We start from the raw sequence: 25657 nt of genomic DNA, 5'->3' as shown, positions 1-25657 counted from the left end.
AAAATGATTCACACAACTAAAATGTAATGGAAGAGCAGAATGGTGTCAAGCACCGTGTCCTAAGTGGTTTAAAGGCTCTCTGTTCAAACACACGGCGAATTCATTGACAAGCTGAGTAGGAAGAAAAAATGGAGACTGAAATACACAGCGGGAGATGGGGAGACAGTGCCTATCATAGAATGTACTGTTCTTATCTGAAATGGCACATGTCCTGACGTTTGAGAAATCATACCTCATACAGAGAAATGTCTCAGACGTCTGTAACCAGAATGTGCTGAAAGGGAACACATGTTTGCAGGGCTGTGTCCCTTCTGTCATAGGAGTGCAATTACTGGTGTGCATCATTTGTGTGTGACACTGGAGTACATTTTCAGGGCTCAATCAATCAGGAATACTACTCACCCCTTCACGTATGGATCTGTTGAAGGTATCGTCCTCAGTAAGGATGAGGAGGATGGTAAGGGTTAGAGTGAGGGGTCAGTACTCACCACCTCATGTATGGACCTATTGAAGGTATCTTCCTCAGTGAGGATGAGGAGGATGATGAGGGCCATGTAGACGTGATGAGAGTTCCTGTCTTCCACATGATACAGGACCTTGAGGATGGGCATCACCTAAGGAGGAGGGGAAGGAGTAAAATAATTAGAGAACGAGCATGTGCGTTGGCTATTCGTATTTTCATGTATTTATTTAGCCAGGATTTATTTAGCCAGGATGTCCTGGTCTACTGTGTGTGTGTCTGCATGGTGTTTCTCCAGGGAACGTGTCTGCATGGTGTTTCTCCAGGGTACGTGTCTGCATGGTGTTTCTCCAGGGTACGTGTCTGCATGGTGTTTCTCCAGGGTACGTGTCTGCATGGTGTTTCTCCAGGAACGTGTCTGCATGGTGTTTCTCCAGGGAACGTGTCTGCATGGTGTTTCTCCAGGGTCTGCATGGTGTTTCTCCAGGGAACGTGTCTGCATGGTGTTTCTCCAGGGAACGTGTCTGCATGGTGTTTCTCCAGGGAACGTGTCTGCATGGTGTTTCTCCAGGGAACGTGTCTGCATGGTGTTTCTCCAGGGTACGTGTCTGCATGGTGTTTCTCCAGGGTACGTGTCTGCATGGTGTTTCTCCAGGGTACGTGTCTGCATGGTGTTTCTCCAGGGTACGTGTCTGCATGGTGTTTCTCCAGGGTACGTGTCTGCATGGTGTTTCTCCAGGGTACGTGTCTGCATGGTGTTTCTCCAGGGAACGTGTCTGCATGGTGTTTCTCAGGGTACGTGTCTGCATGGTGTTTCTCCAGGGTACGTGTCTGCATGGTGTTTCTCCAGGGTACGTGTCTGCATGGTGTTTCTCCAGGGAACGTGTCTGCTCCATGGTGTTTCTCCAGGGTACGTGTCTGCATGGTGTTTCTCCAGGGTGTGTCTGCATGGTGTTTCTCCAGGGAACGTGTCTGCATGGTGTTTCTCCAGGGTACATGTCTGCATGGTGTTTCTCCAGGGTACGTGTCTGCATGGTGTTTCTCCAGGGTACGTGTCTGCATGGTGTTTCTCCAGGGTACGTGTCTGCATGGTGTTTCTCCAGGGTACGTGTCTGCATGGTGTTTCTCCAGGGTACGTGTCTGCATGGTGTTTCTCCAGGGTACGTGTCTGCATGGTGTTTCTCCAGGGTACGTGTCTGCATGGTGTTTCTCCAGGGTACGTGTCTGCATGGTGTTTCTCCAGGGTATGTGTCTGCATGGTGTTTCTGTTTTGATGGTTTAACTGCCATGGTTCAACAGCCATTCTGTCAACTTCTGTTGTGAAATCCTGCATTCCTGCTGTGCAGACTGACACTGTTGCAGAATAAGCAGGCAGAGTGCACTGAGCAAGTTCTGACACGAATCCAACATCCCAGACTACACTAAGAGAAAGTGTGTGTTTGTGTGTTTAGGCCTCCAGCATTGTTCCAGAGGGGTGCTTCGGGAAGCGCTATGTGTGTCCACCCATGTGTGTATGTGTGTTTGTTCAAGCATGGTTCCACTGTGTGTGGGAGTGATCCTCTGTCACAGGTGGGTCCTGCAGAGCAATGGTCTGTGGCGCTCCCCACTCTGCGCTCCCTAATACACTTAAAACCTGCTAAGAGGTGACGTCACAGCACACCCCACAGGAACAGCTGTCTACTGTGTCCCACTGTGTCAGCAGGGAAAAAATAAGAACTAAGTCAAAGAGGATGACTCAGATTACACAGAGTACATTTCAGAGTTTCCGTTAGGAGAATGTGGTGCCGGAAAACGTGACCAACAAGATTTGAAATTTGTACCTAATAAACTGAGCATATGTCCTCATGTTTGTGTTTTGATGCAGCAGTGTGTAGAGAGTAGTGTATGTGTGCGCAGTTTGCGACTAACTCACCAGGTTCTCCATGTCTGTGCGTGACAGCATGTATGTCCTCATGTTAGTGTTCTGATGTAGTAGTGTGTAGAGTATCAGTGTAGCCTGGTCGGATCTCTGCTGCTCACACAGAGCTGTGTAAAGGCTGTTGAAGTTAATCTGGAACATATGGTGCTGCTCTGTAGGGACGGATGACATGTCTGTGGAAAACACACAGGTTTAGTACCCATTCATTGAAAGGTCCCCCTGTCACCTGTTACTGGTAGTAGCACATATTCTGTACCTTGTGTGTTTTTGAAGCATGTGACAGCCTGTCTGTAGGGATTGGGACAGTTGTTGGGTCCATCTGTCAGATTGGCTAGCACCAGAAGCAATAACAGGCTCTGATTGGACAGTGGCAGAGGGTTCTGTTCCTGTTCCAATCCTGGCTTACTGCCGGCTCCACCCAGCGCGAACACACTCCACAACCCACCTGGAGGAAACATAATAGTGAAGACCTCAAAACTATGAAATAACACATATGGAATGTGCAAAGCTGTCTCAAGGCAAAGGGTGGCTACTTTGAAGAATATAAAGTATGTTTTGATTTGTTTAAAACTTTTTGGGGTTACTACATGATTCCATATGTGTTATTTAATAGTTTTGATGTCTTCACTATTATCCTACAACATAGAAAATAGTACAAATAAAGAAAAACCCTTGAATGAGTAGGTGTGTCCAAACTTTTGACTGGTACTGTACGTCACAGGGTTATACAGACTTTAGCACATCACCCAAAACCAACACAACACGCCTTTTACTATATTGTCAGAAGCATCATCAGACCTCAGTAGTAGCCTATTTCATGCTGTGCTCTAAAGATGGCATCGTAGCCACACAAATACATTAGAAGATCATCGTTGATCTGATCAGAAACACTGTGCTCACAATCCTTATCTCCTAATGATGTCGCTGGTGAATTTAGTTAGAATTTTTGAATATATTGCGCAATCGGCTAAGGTTTTTACTAGGCGCAAGCCCATCCAGGCTTGAGTCCCGTGAGCGAAACAGACGTAACGAGCTTGAGAAGAGTATACTGAAGCAAAGATTCATCCACATTTTAGATAAGAAAATATCCTACCTTTCTGTCATGTCAACCATCCATCCAAATGAAATAATTCCATATGTCTGCCTTTTGTCTTTATAAACATTCACATAGCTTATTCCATGATACGGGGTAATCTAATGAGCAACACTGCAGCTGTTGACTGCTGTTGTATCAATGCATTTATCACGACAGTATTCATACCCCTTGGAATAAGGTTTTGTGTCTGTCCTAGTGTCTGTCCTATGTCTAGGTGATTTTCAGGATGTCTCATGGTCTGACAAACACTGCAGTAGCTCAGTCACCATCTACAGCAGATGCGGAAGGCAGACCTAGGCAGATGCAGTGGATTGAGACAGAGCCCATGCAATATCTCCAGCTTAAACTAAAATATTTTTAAGGGGATTTTTCATGTTACTTAGAATGACGCACAGGTGCGTCAATAGACTCTGAAGGATTTCAATTCTTCAAGCTCTGTCAAGTTCATTTACTTATCATTGCCAGACAGCCATTTTCAAGTCTTGCCAAAGATTTTCAAGCCAATTTAAGTAAAAACTAACTAGGCCACTCAAGAACATTCAATGCAACACTGTAGCTGCTTACCATTTGGCCTTGTGTTTTAGGTTATTGTCCTGCTGAAAGGTGCATTTGTCTCTCAGTGTCTGTTGGAAAGCAGACTAAAAAAGGTTTTCCTTCAGTCGTTGCCGATGACAAGCATACCCATAACGTGATGCAGTCACCACTGGAGTGGTACTCAATGATGTGTTGTGTTGGATTTGCTCCAAACATAATGATTTGCATTCAGGACATAAAGATACATTGTTTGCCACATTTCTTTGCAATTTTACTTTTTTTATTCTGTAAATGCTTCCTTCTTTTCACTCTGTCATTTAGGTTAGTATTGTGGAGTAAGTACAATGTTGTTGATCCATCCTCAGTTTTCTGCTATCACAGCCATTAAACTGCGTTTTAAAAAGTCACCATTGGCCTCATGGTATTTGTATGTATTATGGATCCCCATAAGGTGCTGCCAAGCTACTCTTCCTTGCGGCAGTTATACAATTTTAAAAACAATACAATACATTCATTACAGAGTTCACAACACACTAAGTGTGTGCCCTCAGGCCCATACTCCAGATCTACAACACATAATCCATGTGTACGTGTGCGTATGTTATCATGTGTGTGTATGCATGCATCTGTTTGTGTTGCTTCACCGTCCCAGCTGTTCCTTAAGGTGTTTTATCATCTGTTTTTAAAAAAATATCTGATTCTACTGTTACCTGATGTGGAAGAGAGTTCCATATAGTAATGTGCGCCTATCAGAGTTTGTTCTGGACTTGGGGACTGTGAAAAGACCCCTGGTGGCATGTCTTGTGGGGTATGCATGGGTGTCCAAGCTGTGTGCTAGTGACGGACTTCTCCCAATCTTAGCTACTGTTGTAATCAATATGTTTTGACCATGACAGTTACAGAGAGTTGTATGTGTGGAGTACAGATATGAGGTAGTCACTAAAAATTTGTGTTAAAAAACTGTTATTGCACAGAGTAAGTACATGCAACTTATTATGTGACTTGTTAAGCACATTTTTACTCCTGAACTTATTTAGGCTTGCCATAACAAAGGGGTTGAATAGCTGACAAGATATTTCAGCTTTTCAATTCCAATACATTTTGTAAATGTTTCTAAAAACATAATTCCACTTTGGGTAACGTGCGTAGGCCAGTGACACAAAGTCAAGGGGTATGAATACTTTTTGAAGGCACTGTATAAACAATACACGGCTTTCAAGGAGTAGGGTATTTAAGGCAAGTGTATTTGATACAGAACAGGCTATAAGAATACTTTCCCATTTTATGAAACTAGCCAACATTATCACATTCTTTTGCTCGCTCCAGGAAGGCAATTTGTCCCTGGATTGCAAACTAAATCCCCTGCATCATCTTGTAAATGATTGTCATTCTACCAATTTGAAAATGTAAATGTAGGCTAATCATAAATGTAATAATAGCATAATTGATTTACCCCAATGAAAACTTGGACAGAGGGCATAAATCGCATTTCGATAGATGCATGCATCAGTACCAAGCCTTTCTTTTATATCTGCAACATAAATGAATTTAATTTACAAGGATATGTTAACTGTCAGCTGGCTACTGTAGGAAAGTTACAATCAAATTAAACATTTGTGACATAACTGAACCTTTTAGCCCATCCTATGAAGTGGATGTTACTTGTTACCCGTCTTTCCCTCTCATTTTAGTAGATATATTTTTGCTGTAATGATTTGATCACACCATGCAACTAGGGATGTAGCCTACAGTCAGAGAGGGAAGATGGACAATATTGATTGGCAGGTGAAAAGGGGTTGAAAGGTAAAAGTAGGAGGCGGGATTAGGTCGGCTCCTTTCCTCCTTGCTGGGCAGAGATTTCAGAACCCGCAACCCAAATGTATCACAATGTATTTGCCATACCTCACAATCGATTGGACTTCCTGCATGTATTATTTTCGCTGTGACAGAACATTTATATTTTCCGTATACTGTACCTAACAAATTATATAGTCACTGAACTAATAAGGCCACCACCATTTTGGGATTTTCAGACAATCTTAAAGCAACATCTTAAAGCATAAAGAAATCTGAAAATGGTGTTTCATTTAGACAGTACACACAATTGTTTCTTTCCCAGCGGCTCGCCATTCAAGCAATGGAGGAAAATGAAGCCTTTGCAGCCTAAATGGAGGATGCTTTATGTACGAGCCGGTCCACGGGGGACACGAGTGTATTGCACACTATCGGCTGCCTAGGCTAAGATTACTAGGCTACTGAATTCCCTATGGTTGTTTAGCATGCAAAATGACTTGTAGGTCAATGACTGTCAATTCGACAAGGTAGGAGAGGTTGCATCAGTTGTCACAAAATATTAGGTATTTTTGGAAGATGTATGTAATATGAGCAAAACATGTTAATGAATCGGCTATTTGTAACATTTTAATCGATTTTCTGACAGATGCATGCTTTTCTACACCTGCTCGTCAAACACCTCATTACGAAATCATGGGCTTTAATATGGAGTTTGTCCCCTCTTCCACTAGAGGCTTTCCACTAGATGTTGGACATTGGTGCAGGGACATGCTTCCATTCAACCACAAGAGCATTTGTGAGGTCAGGCAGTGATGTTAGGCGACTGCGTTGTGATGGCACCGGAGGGGAAGGCTGCCATCTTATCAGCTCTTAACTAACCATGCTATTTTGTTTGTTTTTTCACGTTGTTCGTAACTTGTTTTGTACATAAGAGACGGTAGCAGCAACATTATGAGCGAAAAGAGCTTCTGGACATCAGAACTGAGATTGCTCACCTCAAACTGGACGAAGAGTTCTTCTTCAATGAGTCGGACGGGAGGGATATAATACAGACACCCGACCAGGCCCAGATCCCTGTTATTCACTAGAGAAGGAAATGCAGATTTCGCAGAAAGAGATCAGGGTGCCTTGTGAAAATCAGGCGACGAGTGGCTAATCTGCCCATGCCTTCCGTCCTGCTAGCTGACGTTCAATCGCTGGAAAATAAATGGGACGACCCTAAAAGCATGTTTATCCTACCAACGGGACATTAAAAACTGTAATATCTTACGTTCCACCGAGTCGTGGCTGAACGACGACACTAAGAACATATAGCTGATGGGTTATACACTCCATTAGCAGGACAGAACAGCAGCCTCTGGTAAGACACAGGGCGGGGGCCTATGCATTTATGTAAACAACAGCTGGTGCACGATATCTAAGGAAGTCTCGAGGTTTTGCTCACCTGAGGTAGAGTATCTCATGATAAGCTGAAGACCACACTATCTACCGAGAGTAGATCATCTGTATTTTTCCTAGCTGTCTACATACCACCTCAGAAATCATTGCTGGCACTAAAACTGCACTCAATGAGCTATACAAAGCCATAAGCTAAAAGGAAGATGCTCATCTAGAGGCGGTGCTCCTAGTGGCCGGGGACTTTAATGCAGGGAAACAAATCAGTTTTACCTCATTTCTATCAGTGTTTTAAATGTGCAACCAGAGGGAAAAATATTCTCGACCACCTTTCCTCCACACACAGAGATGTGTACAAAGCTCTCCCTCCATTTGGCAAATCTGACCATAATTATATCCTCCTGATTCCTGCTTACAAGCAAAAATTGAAGTAGGAAGCACCAGTGACTCGGTCTATAAAAAAGTGGTCAGATGAAGCAGATGCTAAACTACAGGACTGTTTTGCTAGCACAGACGGGAATATGTTCCGAGATTCTTCCATTGAGGTGTACACCACATCAGTCACTGGCTTCATCAATAAGTGCATCGAGGACGTCGTCCTCACAGTGACTGTAAGTACATACCACAACCAGAAGCCAAGGATTACAGGCAACATTCGCATTGAGCTAAAGGGGAGAGCTGCCGCTTTCAATGAGTGGGACTCTAACCCAGAAGCTTATAAGAAATCCCGCTATACCCTCCGATGAACTATCAAACAGGCCAAGCATCAATAAAGGACTAAGACTGAATCGTACTACACCGGCTCTGACACTCGTCGGATGTGGCAGGGCCTGCAAACTATTATAGACTACAAAGGGGATCATTGCCGAGAGCTGCCCAGTGACACGAGCCAACCAGACGAGCTAAATCACTTATATGTTCGCTTCGAGGCAAGTAACACTGAAACATGCATGAGAGTATCAGCTGTTACGGACGACTGTGTGATCACGCTCTCCCGCAGTCTATGTGAGTAAGACCTTTATCAGGTCAACTGCAGGGCCAGACGGATTACCAGGACGTGTATTCCGAGCATGCGCTGACATGTGTCTTGACTGACATTTTCAACCTCTTCCTGTCTGAGTCTGTAATACCAACATGTTCAAGCAGACCACCATAGTCCCTGCGCCCAAGAACACTAAGGTAACCTGCCTAAATGACTACCGATCCGTAGCATTCACGTCTGTAGCCATGAAATGCTTCGAAAGGTTGGTCATGGCTCACATCATCACCATTATCCCAGAAACCCTAGACCCACTCCATTTTTGCATACTGCACTAACAGATTCACAGATGATGCAATCTCTATTGCACTCCACACTGCCCTTTCACACCTGGACCAAAGGAACACCTATGTGAGAATGTTATTCATTGACTGCAGCTCAGCGTTCAACACCATAGTGCCTTCAAAGCTCATCATTAAGCTAAGGACCCTAGGACTAAACACCTCCCTCTGCAACTGGATCCTGGACTTCCTGCCGGGCCACCCCCAGGTGGTAAAGGTAGGTAGCAACACATCCGCCACGCTGATCCTTGACACAGGGGCCCCTCAGGGGTGCGTGCTCAGTCCCCTCCTCCTGTACTCCCTGTTCACTCATGACTGCACGACTCCAACACCACCATTAAGTTTGCTGACGACACAGTGGTAGGCCTGATCGACAACAATGAGACAGCCTATCGGCAGGAGGTCAGAGACCTGACCGTGTGGACAACAACCTCTCCCTCAATGTGATCAAGAAAAAGGAGATGATTGTGGACTACAGGAAAAGGAGGACCTAGCATGCCCCCATTCTCATCAACAGACCTGTAGTGGAGCAGGTTGAGAGCTTCAAGTTCCTTGGCGTCCACATCATTACCAAACTAACACGGTCCAAACACACAAAGACAGTCATGAAGAGGGCACAACAAAACCTATTCCCCCTCAGGAGACTGAAAATATTTGGCATGGGCCCAAAGATCCTCAAAAGGTTTTACAGCTGCACTATCGAGAGCATCCTGATGGGTTGCATCACTGCCTGGTATGGCAACTACCTCTGACTGCAAGGCATTACAGAGGGTACAGCCCAGTACATTTAAAAAATATATATATATGTTTTATTTTACCATGTAAGTTGACTGAGAACACATTCTAATTTACAGCAACGACCTGGGAAATAGTTACAGGGGAGAGGAGGGGGATGAATGAGCCAATTGTGAGCTGGGGATGATTCGGTGACGGAATGAGGGACAGCTTGGGAATTTAGCCTGGACACTAGGGTTAACACCCCTACTCTTACGATAAGTGCCATGGGATCTTTAGTGACCACAGAGAGTCAGGACACCCATTTAATGTGGAATCGGAAAGACGGAACCCTACACAAGGCCCTGGGGAATTGGGATATTTATTTAGACCTGAGGAAAGAAAGAGTGCCTCTAACTGGCCCTCCAACACCACTTCCAGCAGCATCTGGTCTCCCATCTAGGGACCGACCAAGACCAACCCTGCTCAGCTTCAGAAGCAAGCCAACAGTGGGATGCAGGGTGGTATGCTGCTGGCATCACTGACATCACCAGGGCCAAGCTTCCTGCCATCTAGGACCTCTATACCAGATGGTGTCAGAGGAAGGCCCTAAGAATGATCAAAGATTCCAGCCACCCTGGTCATAGACTGTTCTCTCTGCTACGTCACAGCAAGCGGTACTGGAGCGCCAAGTCTAGGTCCAAGAGGTTCCTAAATAGCTTCTATCCCCAAGCCATAAGACTCCTGAACAGCTAATCAATGGCTACCCAGACTGCTGCTACTCTCTGTTATAGTTATGTATAGTCACTTTAATAACTCTACCAACATGTACACATTACCTCGACACCGGTGCCCCCCCACATTGACTCTGTACCGGTACCCCCTGTATATAGCCCCGCTATTGTTATTTACTGCTGCTCTTTAATAATTTGTTATTCTTATTTCTTACTTTAAATTATTTATTTTTTTTTTAAATCGTATTTTTTCTTGAACTGCATTGTTGGTTAAGGGCTTGTAAGTAAGCATTTCACTGTAAGGTCTACCTGTTGTATTCGGCGCATGTGACAAATAGAATTTGATTTGGTCTGGCTTGCAGTTGGAGATCTAATTTATCCCAAACGTGTTCGATGGGGTTGTGGTCAGGGCTCTGTGCAGACCATCCACACCGATCTCGACAGACCATTTCTGTGTGGATCTCGTTTTGTGCACAGGGACATTGTCATGCTGAAACAGGAAAGGGCCTTTCCCAAACTGCTGTAGTATTAAGATTTCCCTTCACTGAAACTAAAGGGCATAGCTTGAACCATGAAAAACATCCCTGTGCTTTATAAGCATATTTATAACACTTTATAAGCAATGTGAAACGCATGATTATAGGCACTAGTAACTGCTCATAAATATATATCAAAATATTTTGTAGAAATTATGCTAAAAAATAAATGTATAGAAAATGTGACAATGAAAAAAAGCAACCTACAATGCCTGGTACAGAGAGGAATGTAAGGACCAACAATTGAGATGTTGCTATTAAAAATACATTCTGAACATGGTACTGTATTTTTTTAACACAGTGCATTGTGGCTCTACTAAGCCTTATACTATCAGAGGAAAGAACACAGACCGTGTGTTAGAAGACTAATCTTTATCAAAGTGAAATGGATCTGTCTCCATCTAGAGGTGATAGACATTACTACAGTCCTGTTTCCAAGCCTGACTGCTCTTCCTACACAATTATGGGCAGTAATAGCTCTGCTATCGTCAAAACCACGTTCCTTCTTTGATCTGCTGGGTTAATGCTTTGGTCCATATTCATCTGTGTGCTTGGAGAAAGAACTGAATCACAGCAAATGCATTTTGTCAATGTAAAATGTGACTGGGGAGCAGTAGTCTGTGTGTGTGTGTATCCCTGACTCTGTCCAACTCAGTCTAATGCCCTGGAGCTGGACTGTATGGATCCGGTGGGTGGAAAATCTGCCTGGACATCTCAGTGCCTCGGCCAAAGGACAGAAACAAACATCCACAGCAAAAAACAGACCATGGTCACATCCCTGCTTTCCCCTCTGTCAGTCTCGCCCAACCCCCCAGTCCCCCTCAGGATAGTGACGTCCTTGCCAGTCTCCCTCAGCCCCCAGTCTGTGGCCTGCCCAGGGGCCACAGTGCTGGTCAAGCACTCCAAGCTAATTCCTTGCATGGCGTCTAGCGGTGGCGGCTGCCGGCAGTAACCCAATGGAGTGGGGGAGTCGGGGGTGAGAGGGAGGAGAGGAGTGGGGTAGATAAGGAGCCCTTGTGACTGAGCCCTGCTCATCACTGGCACCAGACCGGCTACACCACACCCATCTCTGTGAGAGCAGGTCTCCGTCCAAAATGATACCCTATTCCCTACGTAGCACACTACCTAAAAAAATTATATAAAATACTAGTAGTGCACTATATAGGGATTAGGGTGCCATTTTGGACACAAACCAGAGCAAAGCAGAGCCAGGGTCTGGCTGTCTGGCAGCAACGCTTCCTGACTCACTCTACTGACTCTCTCTTTATCCACCTCTCTCTCAATCTCTTTCTTTCTCCCCCCTTCTACTCCCTTTACCTCACTGTTATGCATCTGGCTTGCTTACCCTGCCTGCCTGCCCACTACACAAATACAATAATGCAATATCGCATGTGCCTTTCTGGCTCTGGCCCTGTCGCGCCATTACAGAAGGAGGAGGAGAGGCTTAATGTGGACACAGGGACTGGCGCCTGGGCTGGAAGAAGGCAGGGTGCATTGAGGGCACATCCTCGGCTCCAGGCTAGCCCTTGGTCTGCCACACCACCCACACAACAACAACACTGCCCTTCTCTTGCTATTCAACCAGGAATTAACACTGCAACCCGTTCATGACTGTTTGGCATTTCTCCCCAGCTATCAGGCTCCCTCTGAGAGAAAAGTCTCCGTGTTAGGATTAATAAGAGTTTACAGTGGTCTACCACACTCTCTCCCTCTCTCCGTCTGTCCGTCCGTCCGTCTGTGTGTGTGTGTGTCATATTCAGTTGATCATGGCCCACGGTCTGTGAGAATAAATCCAGACTGACCCATACAATGATTGTCATAATGAACATAGAGATAGTGTCACTGTTATTGCCATTAGACAGGACATCAAATCCTCATTATGAGAAATGGCTGATAGTTGATTGTAAAGTGAACCTTGAACAGTATCTACCGTATTCATGTTCACCCAGCATGCTGTCGGTCTCTCAGGGTTCCATCTGTGTGCTGTTAACAACGAGTCATACACTAACAGCTAGCGCCATCATAGACAAGACACTGGCATGACATATGTTTGAGAAATCTACAGTTGAAGTCTGAAGTTTACATACACCTTAGACAAATACATTTAATCTCAGTTTTTCACAATTCCTGACATTTAATCCAAGTAAAAATCCCCTGTTTTAGGTCAGTTAGGATCACCACTTTATTTTAAGAATGTGAAATGTAAGAATAATAGTAGAGAGAATTATATATTTCAGCTTTTATTTCTTTCATCACATTCCCAGTGGGTCAGAAGTTTACATACACTCAATTAGTATTCGGTAGTATTGCCTTTAAATTGTTTAACTTGGGTCAAATGATTCGGGTAGCCTTCCACAACCTTCCCACAATAAGTTGAGTGAATTTTGGCCCATTCCTCCTGACAGAGCTGGTGTAACTGAGTCAGGTTTGTAGGCCTCCATGCTCACCACCTTGACTTTGTTGTCCTTAAGCCATTTTGACACCTTTGGAAGTATGCTTGGGATCATTGTCCATTTGGAAGACCCATTTGCGATCAAGCTTTAACTTCCTGACTGATGTCTTGAGGTGCTGCTTCAATATATCCACATATTTTCCTACCTCATGATGCCATCTATTTTGTGAAGTGCACCAGTCCCTCCTGCAGCAAAGCACCCCCAAAACATGCTGATGCCACCCCCGTGCTTCCCCGTGCTTCTTCGGCTTGCAAGCCCTTTTTCCTCCAAACATAACAATGGTCATTATGGCCAAACAGTTCTATTTTTGTTTCGTCAGACCAGAGGACATTTAACCATGAAGTACGATCTCTGTCCCCATGTGCAGCTGCAAACCGTAGTCTGGCTTTTTTATGGTGGTTTTGGAGCAGTGGCTTCTTCCTTGCTGAGTAGCCTTTCAGGTTATGTCAATATAGGACTCGTTTTACTGTGGATATAGATACTTTGTATCGGTTTCCTCCAGCATCTTCACAGGGTCCCTTGCTGTTGTTCTGGGATTGATTTGCACTTTTCGCACCAAAGTATGTTAATCTCTAGGAGACAGAACGCCTCTCCTTCCTGAGCGGTAGGACGGCTGCGTGGTCCCATGGAATCCTTGCGAACTATTGTTTGTACAGATGAATGCGGTACCTTCAGGTATTTGGAAATTGCTCCCAAGGATGAACTAGAAATGTGGATGTCTACAATTTTTTTTCTGAGGTCTTGGCTGATTTCTTTTGATTTTCCCATGATGTCAAGCAAAGAGGCACTGAGTTTGAAGGTATGCCTTGAAATACATCCACAGGTACACCTTCAATTGACTCAAATGATGTCAATTAGCCTATCAGAAGCTTCTAAAGCCATGACATTTTGTGGAATTTTCCAAGCTGTTAAAGGCAGAGTCAACTTAGTGTATGTAAACTTCTGACCCACTGGAATTGTGATACAGTGAATTATAAGTGAAATATTGTGTCTGTAAACATTTGTTGGAAGAATTACTTGTCATACACAAAGGGGATGTCCTAATCGACTTGCCAAAACTATAGTTTGATAACACTAAATTGGTGTGGTTGAAAAACGAGTTTTAATAACTCCAACATAAGTGTATGTAAACTTACGACTTCAACTGTACGTCTGCTCAATCACATCTACACTGTTGTGAGTCTAACGGAGGACGACTTGTGCGGAGATGAGATGACGTTAAGAAGTGATGGCAGTCAGTAAAGCAGAACCAGCAAAGTAACACATCAGCCTACACTCTCACAACTCCCACACAAGATTTGATCCAACGTTTGACACCTTGGAAGTGTTTTGTTTACCTGTTGTTCAAGCTACCTACACTCTCTCTTCCAAACCAGCTCACTCAAACAGCTCCCTCCCACACAAGAGTTATCATGTTTCTTACACCCTAAATGGTTTGTTTAACAATTTGAGTTCCTAAACCTTTCACAAATGCTGAAATCCTGCAAAACATTTACAGGCAAATTTGTTCTGCACACGATTGATAAAAGAGGCCCAAAAAGAGGGTAGGGGGAATTTCTCAAACCCTAGCTTCCTGGAACAAGTCATTCTGACTGGAAACATGAAAGGGAGGGAGAGGGGAGCAGACAAGGACAGAATGTGTGTGTGTGTGTGTGTGTGTGTGTGTGTGTGTGTGTGTGTGTGTGTGTGTGTGTGTGTGTGTGTGTGTGTGTGTGTGTGTGTGAGGAACAGAACAGACAGATTGTGCTGGTTATTTATTTCCAGTCTTCGTTTTATTTTCAGTAGACTAAATGAATTAGGACATGGTGGCGGAGTGCCAGCAGCTTAAAGACGTCGTGAGGTCTGTAGGCGTGCTGATTTACCAACAACAGGAAAAATATGCACACACACCAATACATTTACCAAAGTTAGGAGAAACATACACACAGCAGAACATACAACGCTGTGACGATTGCCGACACACATACAGTGCATTCGAAAAGTATTCAGACCCCCTTCACTTTTTCCACATTTTGTTACGTTACAGCCTTATTATAAAATGGATTAATAAAATAAAAAAACTAAAATCGACACACAATATCCCACAATGACAAAGCGAAAAAGTATTTGTAATTTGAGAAAATGTATTAAAAAAATATATAAAAAAATACCTTGTTTTACATAAGTATTCACACCCTTTGCTATGACACACGGCTGAGGTGAATCCTGTTTCCATTGACCATCCTTGAGATGTTTCTACAACTTGATTAAAGTCCAGCTGTGGTAAATTCAATTGATTGAACATGATTTGGAAAGGCACACACCTGTCTATATAAGGTCCCACAGCTGACAGTGCATTTCAGAGCAAAAACCAAGCCATGAGGTCGAAGGAATTGTCCATAGAGCTCCAAGACAGGATTGTATAGAAGCGCAGATCTGGGGAAAGGTACCAAAAAATGTCAGCAGCATTGAAGGTCTCCAAGAACACAGCGGCCTTCATCATTCTTAAATGGAAGAAGTTTGGAACCACCAAGACTCTTCCTAGCAGTGCGGCTTGGCTGGGTTTCGGAGGACGCACGGCTCTCGACCTACGGTGAAGCACGGCGAAGGCAGCATCATGCTGTGGGGTTGTTTTTAAGAGGCGGGGACTGTGTGAGACTAGAGGGAAAGATGAACGGAGCAAAGTACAGAGAGATCCTTGATGAAAACCTGCTCCAGAGCACTCAGGACCTCAGACTGGAGTGAAGGTTCACCTTCCAACAGGGTAACGACCCTAAGCACACAGCCAAGACCATGCAGGAGAGGCTTCGAGACAAGTCTCTGAATGTCCCTGAGGGGCCCAGCCAGAGCCTGGACTTGAACCGGATCGAACATCTATGGAAAGATCCGAAAATAGTGTGCAGCAACTCTCCACATCCAACCTGACAGAGCTTGAGAGGATCTGCAGAGAATAATTGGACAAACTCACCAAATACAGGTGTGCCAAGCTTGTAGTGTCATACCCAAGAAGATTCGGGGCTATAATCTCCGCTAAAGGTGCTTCAACAAGGTACTGAGTAACAGGGTCTGAATACTTATCTAAATGTGATTTCATTTATTTAAAAAATCTATAAACCTGTTTTTGCTTTGTCATTATGGGGTAGTGTGTAAAGATTGATGAAAATAAACATATATTTTATCAATTTTAGAATAAGGCTATACTGTACCAAAATGTGACAAAAGTCATGGGGTCTGAATACTTTCTGAATGCAGTACCAGTCAAAAGTTTGGACACCTACTCATTAATGGGTTTTTCTTCATTTTTCACATTGTGAAAACTATGAAATAACACATATGGAATCATGTAGTAACCAAACAAGTGTTAGAATCCAAATATATGTTAAATTCTTCAAAGTAGCCACCCTTTGCCTTGAAGACAGATTTGCACACTCTTGGCATTCTCTCAACCAGCTTCATGAGGTGGTCACCTGGAATGCAATTCAATTAACAAGTGTGCCTTGTAAAAAGTTCATTTGTGGAATTTCTTTTTTTTCTTAATGCGTTTGAGACAATCAGTTGTGTTGTGACAAGGTAGGGGTGGTATACAGTAGATAGCCCTATTTGGTAAAAGACCAAGTCCAAATTATGGCAAGTACAGCTCAAATAAGCAAAGAGAAACAACAGTCCATCATTATTTTAAGACATGAAGGTCAATCCGGAAAATATCAAGAAAGTTGAAATTTTGTTATCAATTTTCACCTAAAATGACATACCAAACTCTAACTGCCTGTAGCTCAGGACCTGAAGCAAGGAAATGCATATGCTTGATACCATTTCAAAAGGAAACACTTTGAAGTTTGTGGAAATGTGAAATTAATGTAGGAGAATATAACACATTATATCTGGTAAAAAATAATACAAAGAAAAACACGTGTGTTTTTTTGTACCATCAACTTTGAAATGCAAGAGAAAGGCCATAACGTATTATTCCATCCCCGGAGCAATTTCGACTATGGCCACTAGATGGCAGCAGTGTACATGCAAAGTTTTAGACTGATCCAATGACACATTGCATATCGGTTCAAAATGTTGTCAAGACTGCCCAAATGTGCCAAAATCGGTTTATTCATACATTTTCAAGTTCACAATTGTGCACTCCTCAAACAATAACATGGTATTCTTTCACTGTAAAAGCTTCTGTAAATTGGACAATGCAGTTAGATTAACAAGAATTTAAGCTTCTGCCCATATCAGATGAGTCTTGTCCTGGGAATTTTGTTTCTTTCTTACAACCTCATGCTAATCACATTAGCCTACGTTAGTCTGCAAGCGGGACACAGATCCTGTGGATGTTAAAGTGCAGTCGCAAAAAACATCAAGCTTTATGATGAAACTGGCTCTCATGAGGACCACCACAGGAAAGGAGTTACCAGGCTCATGAATTGCAACCCAAATAAATTCTTCACAGAGTCCAAGTAACAGACATCTCAACATCAACTGTTCAAAAGAGACTGCGTGAATCAGGCCTAGTCGAATTGCTGCAAAGAAACCACTACTAAAGGACACCAATAAGAAGAGACTTGCTTGGGCCAAGAAACACGAGCAATGGACTTAGACCGGTGGAAATCTGTCCTTTGGTCTGATGAGCCAGAATGTGAGAATTTTGGTTCCAACCACAGTGTCTTCGTGAAATGCGGAGTAGGTGAACGGATGATCTCTGCATGTGTGGTTCCCACCGTGAAGCATGGAGGAGATGTGATTGTATGGGGGGTGCTTTGCTGGTGACACCGTCTGTGATTTATTTAGAATTCAAGGCATACTTAACCAGCATGGCTACCACAGCATTCGGCAGCGATATGCCATCCAATCTGGTTTGTGCTTAGTGGGAGTATCATTTGTTTTTCAACAGGACAATGACCCCAAAACACACCTCCAGGCTCTGTAAGGGCTATTTGACCAAGGAGAGTGATGGAGCGCTGCATCAGATGACGTGGCCTCCACAGTCGCCCAACCTCATCCCGGGGAGGTTGTGAGGGCCCTGGGAGTGTGGTGCCAGGAAAATAACCTCTCACCCAACTTCAACAAAGGACCTGATTGTGGACTTCAGGAAACGGCAGAGGGAGCACCCCCCCTATCCACATCGATGGGACTGCAGTGGAGAAGGTGGAAAGCTTCAAGTTCCTCGGCGTATACGTCACTGACAAACTGAAATGGTCCACCCACACAGACAATGTAGTGAAGAAGGTGCAGCAGCACCTCCGAAATTTGGCTTGACACAATTGAGAGCATCCTGTCGGGCTGTATCACCGCCTGGTACCGCAACTGCACTGCTCGCAACCGCAGGGCTCTCCAGAGGGTGGTGCAGTCTGCCCAATGCATTATCGGGGGCAAACTACCTGCCCTCCAGGACACCTACAGCACCCTAACGTACAGCACCCTGTCACAGGAAGGCCAAAAATATAATCAAGGACAACAACCACCCGAGCTACTGCCTGTTCACCCCGCTATCATCCAGAAGGCGAGGTCAGTACAGGTGCATAAAGCTGGGACAGAGAGACTGAAAACAGCTTCTATCGCAAGGCCATCAGACTGTTAAATAGCCATTACTAGCACATTAGATGCTGCTGCCCTATATACATAGACTTGAAATCACTGGCCACTTTAATAATGGAATACTAGTCACTTTAATAATGGTTACATATTTTGCATTACTCATCTCATACAGTGCCTTGCGAAAGTATTCGGCCCCCTTGAACTTTGCGACCTTTTGCCACATTTCAGGCTTCAAACATAAAGATATAAAACTGTATTTTTTTGTGAAGAATCAACAACAAGTGGGACACAATCATGAAGTGGAACGACATTTATTGGATATTTCAAAAAATTTAACAAATCAAAAACTGAAAAATTGGGCGTGCAAAATTATTCAGCCCCTTTACTTTCAGTGCAGCAAACTCTCTCCAGAAGTTCAGTGAGGATCTCTGAATGATCCAATGTTGACCTAAATGACTAATGATGATAAATACAATCCACCTGTGTGTAATCAAGTCTCCGTATAAATGCACCTGCACTGTGATAGTCTTAGAGGTCCGTTAAAAGCGCAGAGAGCATCATGAAGAACAAGGAACGCACCAGGCAGGTCCGAGATACTGTTGTGAAGAAGTTTAAAGCCGGATTTGGATACAAAAAGATTTCCCAAGCTTGATCCCATGATCACTCTGGATGAACTGCAGAGATCTACAGCTGAGGTGGGAGACTCTGTCCATAGGACAACAATCAGTCGTATATTGCACAAATCTGGCCTTTATGGAAGAGTGGCAAGAAGAAAGCCATTTCTTAAAGATATCCATAAAAAGTGTCATTTAAGGTTTGCCACAAGCCACCTGGGAGACACACCAAACATGTGGAAGAAGGTGCTCTGGTCAGATGAAACCAAAATTGAACTTTTTGGCAACAATGCAAAACGTTATGTTTGGCGTAAAAGCAACACAGCTCATCACCCTGAGCACACCATCCCCACTGTCAAACATGGTGGTGGCAGCATCATGGTTTGGGCCTGCTTTTCTTCAGCAGGGACAGGGAAGATGGTTAAAATTGATGGGAAGATGGATGGAGCCAAATACAGGACCATTCTGGAAGAAAACCTGATGGAGTCTGCAAAAGACCTGAGACTGGGACGGAGATTTGTCTTCCAACAAGACAATGATCCAAAACATAAAGCAAAATCTACAATGGAATGGTTCAAAAATAAACATATCCAGGTGTTAGAATGGCCAAGTCAAAGTCCAGACCTGAATCCAATCGAGAATCTGTGGAAAGAACTGAAAACTGCTGTTCACAAATGCTCTCCATCCAACCTCACTGAGCTCGAGCTGTTTTGCAAGGAGGAATGGGAAAAAAATTTCAGTCTCTCGATGTGCAAAACTGATAAGAGACATACCCCAAGCGACTTACAGCTGTAATCGCAGCAAAAGGTGGCGCTACAAAGTATTAACTTAAGGGGGCTGAATAATTTTGCACGCCCAATTTTTCAGTTTTTGATTTGTTAAAAAAGTTTGAAATATCCAATAAATGTCGTTCCACTTCATGATTGTGTCCCACTTGTTGTTGATTCTTCACAAAAAAATACAGTTTTATATCTTTATGTTTGAAGCCTGAAATGTGGCAAAAGGTCGCAAAGTTCAAGGGGGCCGAATACTTTCGCAAGGCACTGTATGTATATACTGTATTCTATCCATTCTACTGTATCTTAAGTCTGTCACAGACATTGCTCACCAAAATATTTATATATTCTTACTTCCATTCCTTTAGATGTGTGTATTGTTGTGAAATTGTTAGATATTACTGCACTGTTACAGCTAGAAATGCAAGCATTTCTCTACACCCACAATAACATCTGCTAAACACGTGTATGTGACAAATACAATTTTATTTGACCAGTACACACCTCACAACAAGGGGCAGAAGTTTTTACCCTGACAATGGTTCTACATTACTCCTGGTCCTAATCCTGACATGCTATTTTCTTCATGTTGATGTCTTAACTTCCACTCCCACCCCCCCCTCCACACTCTAGACCAGAGCATGCCTTCCCTGGTAGTAATGCGGACACTAAAACTGACTAATCCAGGCCAAGTCATGGTGCCATGTCCAGGAGGCAGGAGTTGGGCGAGGAAGCGGGGGCCAGGGCGAAAGAGACGAGAGGCAGATAGACAGAAGGCCCAAACAGGGGCTAGGAAAAGGAGCAGGGGCCGGGTCAGGGCATACAGGCCCAGGCATACTGTAGACAGGGTACCCAGACATGGAAAGAGAGACCGGGCTGGGTCGAGGCAGACAGCAGACAGGCCCAGGCATACTGTAGACAGGTTACTCAGACATGGAAAGAGAGACCGGGCTGGGTTGAGGCAGACAGCAGAAAGGCCCAGGCGTACTGTAGACAGGGTACCCAGACATGGAAAGAGAGACCGGGCTGGGTCGAGGCAGACAGCAGACAGGCCCAGGCGTACTGTAGACAGGGTACCCAGACATGGAAAGAGAGACCGGGCTGGGTCGAGGCAGACAGCAGACAGGCCCAGGGGTACTCTAGACAGGGTACCCAGACATGGAAAGAGAGACCGGGCTGTGTCGAGGCAGACAGCAGACAGGGTGCCTAGGCAGGGGCTAGGAGGGAGAGCAGGGACGGGTCGGGGCAGACAGGCCCAGGCCTACTGTAGACAGGGTGCAAATCCCCACAACAGATGCAAAAGCCAGCCAGAAAAACAATCTTGAAACATAAAATAGTGGTATACTCGAGCAACGCTTTATCGGAGCCATGGTCTGTTTTGGGAGAACCCAGACAGGCTGCCAGGACAGGGTGGGCTGAGGGGCGTGTGTGTGTGTGTGTGTGTGGGGGGGGGAGGGAGGATGTGGTAGCTTTTGGGATACTGGACAGGAGGCATGCTATGCTAAACAGATTACAAAGCTCTACTGACACCACTGGTAGTAACTCAAACATAAAAGAAGTGGAGCAACTGCTACCAATGGTATGAGGGGAGACAAAGTTTGAGTACAGATGAACTACAACAGACAGCATACAGGACGGCATGTTTAACAAATTACGAAGGCTACTCCCTGCCACAAGTGATGACAACGACTCAATGCATATAGTACAAAAGAAATGGAGCGACTGCTATCAACGGTATTAATGCCATTGTATGTTACTGTGCATGGATATAGCCTAACCGTTTTCCAACTGGTTTTTGTAAGAGTTTGCAACAGTTTTCACTGGAAACTCAGCCATATGTCTGTCTGGAATCACCTTAAGATTGTAATTTTGCCCAGAGCGTTGGAACATAATGATAATGACAGTACAGTAAAAGGGAAATTACAATCCAGTTGGTTGGGTGGCTTCAAAGCTCTCTTTTCTCTCCATGGAGACAAATAAGAGGGCTGATATAAAACTGGTTTGATGAATAGATGAATATGTTGGCTACCGCCCTGCCTACAGACAGCCCGACTGACTGGCTGTGGCAGGCTAAGTGATTGACTGACTGACTGGTTGGATGGCTGACAGACTTCCTGGGAATACCCCACTAAAGATCACACAGGCACAGGGCTAAAGATCACACACACACGCTCTCTGTCCTGTGGTGCCATGTGAAACAGGATCATATGCTGGGACTGGGAGCGAATAAGTAGTGGGGAAATTGGCCCTACCTTGAAGAGGGGAAACAAACCAGTGAGTCTGTCTGTCCATCCATCCAGGCCCCATCCCATCTAGAGAGCAGAGATGAAGGGCACATTGTGACAGTCAGGATTCCACAGCTCTCACACATTCATTCAGATTCACCACGTCGCCGAGTCACACATGTGATCACAACAATTCGATAGAGAGCCTTGACCAAACCCGTCTGTCTGCCTGCCCAGGCCTCCAAGGCATGTTGGCCGTTTCTGCCACATTACACACTTTGTTCCAGTGTGGACACCCCAGGCAGTCTCTAATCTGTGCTCATCCAGTTGAGGGGACGATCTGTCCCAGTTGTGGACATGACTAGTCAGCCAACATCCGATATGGCGTCTATCTATCACTGTGTGTGTGTGCGTGTGGGGAGGGAGGAGATGAGGCAGTAGCAGACACTGAGGCTCTTGGGGATTACAGAGAGGTCAGGGTATAACTCAGATCACACAGTCAGGCAGTAGATCGCTACACACTGACACGCACAAGTCAGAGACACAGACAGAGACAGGCCGGCTGCTGATGGCCCGCTGATAGGCGTCTGCCACCAACAAAGAGCACTTATCTGTGGGAAACCGATGACCGCCATTCCATTCAGACACACAGACTCTCCCTCTGGTCAAGGGCCCTCTTTCTCTTGTTTTGTTTGACAATGGTTTTCTTTCCCCCCCATTTTGACAGCCTCTCACTCCCTCAGTCTCACTTTGGCCATGGCATGACCGCCCGCCCTCTTTCTCTTCTATGATTGACCATGTTTGTATCTCATCTTTCTTTAATATATTTCCCTCTAGTTTGTTTCATCCCCCTCTTCTCCTATCGCTCTTGCTCTCTGTCATGCTCTCCAACAGGGCCCTGTGTCCTGGTATATCTATAGAGATATATAAGATCCTTGTTACATCCTTATGATCACAACAATGTTATTTATTTAATTTCCCTTTGCCTGATTTTGCCTCTCACGGTTTGCCGTGTCTTCCTTTCATTATGAAATGGGATCTTTCATAGCCACAAAGTGCATTGGGAGTAGGAAAAATTCTCCAGTCCTCCACAGAGAGAGTGCTCAGTAGCGGTCCCATCTCGTCTGATGAGGAGTGATTCCAACTGGCCTCTTCCTGTTCCCTGAAAGTATTTCCTTCCTGCTCCTCTGCTACAATCACACAGGCCTAACTTTCCCATGGAGCAGCAGCACTGTGTGAGTGAGTGAGTGAGTGAGTGAGTGAGTGAGTGAGTGAGTGAGTGAGTGAGTGAGTGAGTGAGTGAGTGAGTGAGTGAATGACCATCGGGTTCTTGGTCAACTCCCTGACCAAGGCCCTTCTCCCCCAATTGCTCAGTTTGGTGGCCAGCTCTAGGAAGAGTCTTGGTGGTTCCAAACTTCTTCCATTTAAGAATGATGGAGGCCACTGTGTTCTTCAGGACCTTCAATGATTCAGACATTGCTGCAGACACAATCCTGTTTCGGAGCTCTACGGACAATTCCTTTGACCTCATGGCTTGGGTTTTGTTCTGACATGCACTGTCACCTGTGGGATCTTATATGCCTTTCCAAATCATGTCCAATCAATAGAATTTACCAAAGGTGGACTCCATCAAGTTGTAGAAACATCAAGGATGATGAATGCAAACAGGATTGTTGAAACTTGTTGAAAGTTCTTTTTGAAAAAGGAGAAGCTAACAAATTAGCAACAACATCCTCTTTGGCAACACCTGCTGCAGCCACTGAAAACTAGCCGACCAAAAAAGCTATCTAGCTAGACCGTGGAAAAACTACTGCTCGCAAGAAGGCAGAAGTTTCCATTCGTTTTTTATAAAAATGGTCCCACTCATTAAGTTCAAATGTGATTGGTTGATTCCACTGATTCCACCAAAATGTTGCCCTAATGCAGTTGAATGGCAGATGTCTTTATCTTGCTTCTGATGGCCTAGCCAATGGCTGACTTAGCTAGCTAGATTTATCTCCCCAGGGACCAGCAAAGAAAAAAGATTGGATATTATTTTCTCTGCTTTCCAACAAAAGCTGAAAACAAATCAGAACATCATTGAAAATAATATAATTATCATTATATATTTTAATCATTATTTTACAAGTTCTTAGCCCTTCTCTGAAGGCCCTTTGTTCCCCACTGTGTTTTGGTTAGTAACCATTTGTCGAGTGGCTCTATTTTTCCTCAGCATGCATTTTTTTCACTATTCTGAATGTCTAAAGAATCCATATGTTGTTATGAAATATGAACACAGAAATACTGGACATTTTGAACTCTTGTTATAGTGGTTATTTGACAAAATGACACTCATGATCTTGAATTGGCCTCACACTTTCTCGGTCTTGACTCGATTTGCTCAGGTCTTGAATCGGTCTCGCTTTAGGTGGTGCACCTGGCACCTACTACCATATCCCGTTCAAAGGCACTTAAATATTTTGTCTTGCCCATTCACCCTCTAAATGGCACACACGCCATCCATGTCTCAATTGTCTCAAAGCTTAAAAATCCTTATTTTAACCTGTTTCCTCTCCTTCATTTACACTGATTGAAGTGGATTTATCAAGTGACATCAATAAGGGATCACCTGGTAAGTTTGTCATGATGAAGCAGATGTTATTAATGTTTTGTATACTCAGTGTGCAGCATATCACAACTTTGGATTTCACCCCCAACATATTTGGATTGGTTTGGGGTCCGCGGACCGGTGCACTCGTATTTGAGACATTTGAATCGGTGGCCGATGCGTATCGGTTATTACGCTAAATATAATTTTCCTCGGACATCAACTCTAAGCCAGCCTAGTCCCCTGTTAGTGTTAACACCTCCACATCCTCTTTTATTGTCCAGGGGACTACATGCTGCACACTGCTGTACAAATACCATTCATTCTCGGCTTGGCTGTCAGACAGAACAGGCTTGTTGTCCTATATAAAGACATCAGTGTGAGTAGGGTACTAAAGTTTGATTTACAATCAGGATGCATTGTAGACTGTAGTTAGCTGTAGCCTTGGCATGCAGACAAGCAGTAAACTGATTTAGCTAGCTGCCATTGTAGAATGATGCCATTGTACGGTAGAATGGGAGAGGAGGATGTGTATGAAGATGCACAAAAAAAGCAGACAGAGAAACTAAGTAACTAACATCATGAAGTACAAACACCTGTCTAGTCTGGTCGGAACAGGACTCTTTCTCGGTCTCTAAATCTGTCTCTGAGCACACAGCCTTCCTTATGTGTCATGTCTGATCTGTTCCGGGTAGACTACAGTGTGGACTGTCTGATAGATCGAGGGGAGTTGCCCTGTCCTATCTATGAGCACACAGCACTGTCGTACCGTCTGTGAATGGGAGACATTATGGAACAATATCAAGGCATGGCCCTCATTTTGGCGCACAGATGGATAGACACACATTTTTTACATTTAATTAATTCAGCAGACGCTGTTATCCAGAGACATACAATTAGTGCATTTATCTTCAGAAAGCTAGGTGAGACAACCACATCACAGTCGTAGTAAAACAGACATCTAACCTCCCGCTGAACCCTACCCAGCAG

The 25657-nt window shown here is 44.3% G+C and overlaps 1 protein-coding gene across 7 annotated transcripts in view; it reads right to left on the bottom strand.

The window, feature by feature from the left end:
* LOC112219613 (dymeclin) overlaps positions 1 to 25657 on the bottom strand; it is a 159879-nt gene that overhangs the window by 80753 nt on the left and 53469 nt on the right. For all 7 annotated transcript variants that reach the window (XM_042302103.1, XM_024381005.2, XM_042302104.1 and 4 more), the window contains 3 exons: positions 2635 to 2823; positions 2373 to 2551; positions 489 to 614 (listed from right to left, as the gene is read on the bottom strand). In XM_042302103.1, the coding sequence (XP_042158037.1) occupies positions 489 to 614; positions 2373 to 2551; positions 2635 to 2823 (494 nt within the window). The remainder of the gene's footprint in view (positions 1 to 488; positions 615 to 2372; positions 2552 to 2634; positions 2824 to 25657) is intronic.

This window comes from Oncorhynchus tshawytscha, linkage group LG20 (assembly GCF_018296145.1).
Source record: "Oncorhynchus tshawytscha isolate Ot180627B linkage group LG20, Otsh_v2.0, whole genome shotgun sequence".
In the NCBI taxonomy this organism is placed as follows: domain Eukaryota; kingdom Metazoa; phylum Chordata; class Actinopteri; order Salmoniformes; family Salmonidae; genus Oncorhynchus; species Oncorhynchus tshawytscha.
Note: the sequence above shows the minus strand (reverse complement) of the source record. Positions and strands in the feature narration are given on the sequence as shown.